General features: G+C 46.1%; 1 protein-coding gene across 1 annotated transcript in view; it reads right to left on the bottom strand.

Annotated features, from left to right (window-relative positions):
- Positions 1-306: 306 nt before the first annotated feature.
- The window catches only part of LOC102208185 (DNA-directed RNA polymerase III subunit RPC7-like), a 2,612-nt gene continuing 986 nt past the window's right edge, over positions 307-1,932 (bottom strand). The window contains exons 2-4 of the mRNA XM_013913596.1: positions 1,159-1,311; positions 500-629; positions 307-404 (exon numbers count right to left, since the gene is read on the bottom strand). Of these exons, the coding sequence (XP_013769050.1) occupies positions 307-404; positions 500-629; positions 1,159-1,263 (333 nt within the window). The 5' untranslated portion in view covers positions 1,264-1,311. The remainder of the gene's footprint in view (positions 405-499; positions 630-1,158; positions 1,312-1,932) is intronic.

Below are 1,932 nucleotides of genomic sequence, written 5' to 3'. Positions count from 1 at the left end.
CTCTGGTGCAAATTACTGACCTCTGTCATCATTTTAGGTGGGGGAACTTGCACAATCGGTGGCTGACTAAATACTTTTTTGCCCCACTGTATTACTGTATAGTATGACCGTTTACTGCTACTGTGTACTGCTAGTGTGAAGTATTACCGTATAGTATGACTGTGTACTGCTGCTGCATCCTGTATTTATATTTATTTTATACCTGAAAATTTTTATCCCAAATTCTTCTACTGAGCATGTGCAGAAATTCACCTGGTTTCTGATTGGATAAATCCTGAAAAAACAGTGAATGCTGCTGATTTTTGATTAATCACTTGCTGTGGGCGGAGCCTCACCTGGAGCCCAGTCCAGCAGCTTGTCCATCTGCTCGCTTCTGTTGTACTTATCAGAGTAACGCTCCACATCTGGACAGGAAACATGAAGCACAGGTGAGACTTTCACAATAAAGCTGCAAATCATCAGCGGGAAGACGAGCGAAGTGTGACGTGTGACCTCTGACCTCTGTGAGTCACCAGCGGCTGGATGAAGCAGGGCAGACTCCTCATGGCGCCTCTGAAATCCTGCTTCAGGGCCAACAGATACTCCGCCTCCTCCCCGCCTGTCAGGGGGAGGGGCTTCCGCTCCATCACCTTGACAAAAGCAAGGCATTAACGCGATGTTCCAGCATGCATTGCTTTCACCACTTTAATGACTTAATTTTAGACTTAAATTACAGCCTGTCTGTGTGCATTGATCAGATTATTGATCAGTGATGGAAGACAGACCTCTGTCAAACTCCTGAACACATCAATAATCAATAATCTGAGAGGACAAGAAGCTGAGTGCTGAGATAACATGCGGCTCAGATTGTGGTGTTTGTAACCTTGTGACCAAAATATCCGAAAATGTTATGTTTGTGCATAGATGAGGATTTGTGTGTTTGTCGTGGCTGCGGGTCTTTGTATCTGCAAACAGACCTTAAAAATAAATAAATCGTGTTTTTGTAAAACATATTTACACAACTACAACATCTGAGTTAAATATTTACGACCAAAGTCTGAGCCAATAACACGGCGTTTTATTATCAGCATGAGTTATTGGCGGGAACTGAGTGACATCATTAGGTCAAACCTAGTCTGATGCTTATCCCCCCCCGAGTGGTGCAGGTGAGTCTCTTACAGGAAACACAGGTGTGGGCTGCTGCACCGATGGAGGTGGAGCATCTCCTTTGACTGTTTCCATAGTGAAACTTAGCATCCTCTGCCCCCGCCCACGTGCCGCCATCGCTACTCGGATGGGTCACACAGATCCACTCAGCAGTTAGAGCAGAACCTGGATCAGAACCAACGGAACACAATTAGAACTCCACCCGTCTCCAAAGCATGCGAGGCTGAAGTGGAGGCGGGGCTAACAGTGTGAGTGAGTGTGTGTGTGTGTGTGGGGGGGTGATGTCTGCAAACAAACGTAATTATCAAAACAGACATGTGACAGGACGGTCCTCTGCTTCATCAATGAGACCATGATGAAGAACTCGAACCCATAATGTTTCCACACCACTGCAGGTTTTTCTCTGTTCAACCAACAGCAGTCACTCTCCTCTCCAAATAACTTCTGCTTAGCTTTCCGAGCTTCCCTCGTGTCCTCTTAATTGTTGTGACACGTGTTCGAAACGCAGAGAGGTGCGCTCAATTTGCCACACGGAGCAGCGCCAGAGTAAAGCATGAGGGAGGGGCTAATAATTGGCTCAGTCATTTTCAATGATCGTTGAAAGCCCAGATCGTAATTTAGATTAAAATTCGATTAACTGAGCAGCCCTATGTCACGTGTATCGGGGTGAGATGATACATGACTGATGATTTGCGTGACTTTTTCTTCAGTTCACATGTGACAGCTTGCAAGCTCTCCAGAGAGTGATCCGTACAGCAGAACGCTGCTGCAGGATTGCTCTCCCCC

Source organism: Pundamilia nyererei, unplaced genomic scaffold (genome assembly GCF_000239375.1).
Source record: "Pundamilia nyererei isolate P.nyererei 1_Seehausen unplaced genomic scaffold, PunNye1.0 scaffold00139, whole genome shotgun sequence".
NCBI lineage: Eukaryota > Metazoa > Chordata > Actinopteri > Cichliformes > Cichlidae > Pundamilia > Pundamilia nyererei.
This window is presented reverse-complemented; position numbering and strand designations above follow the sequence as displayed.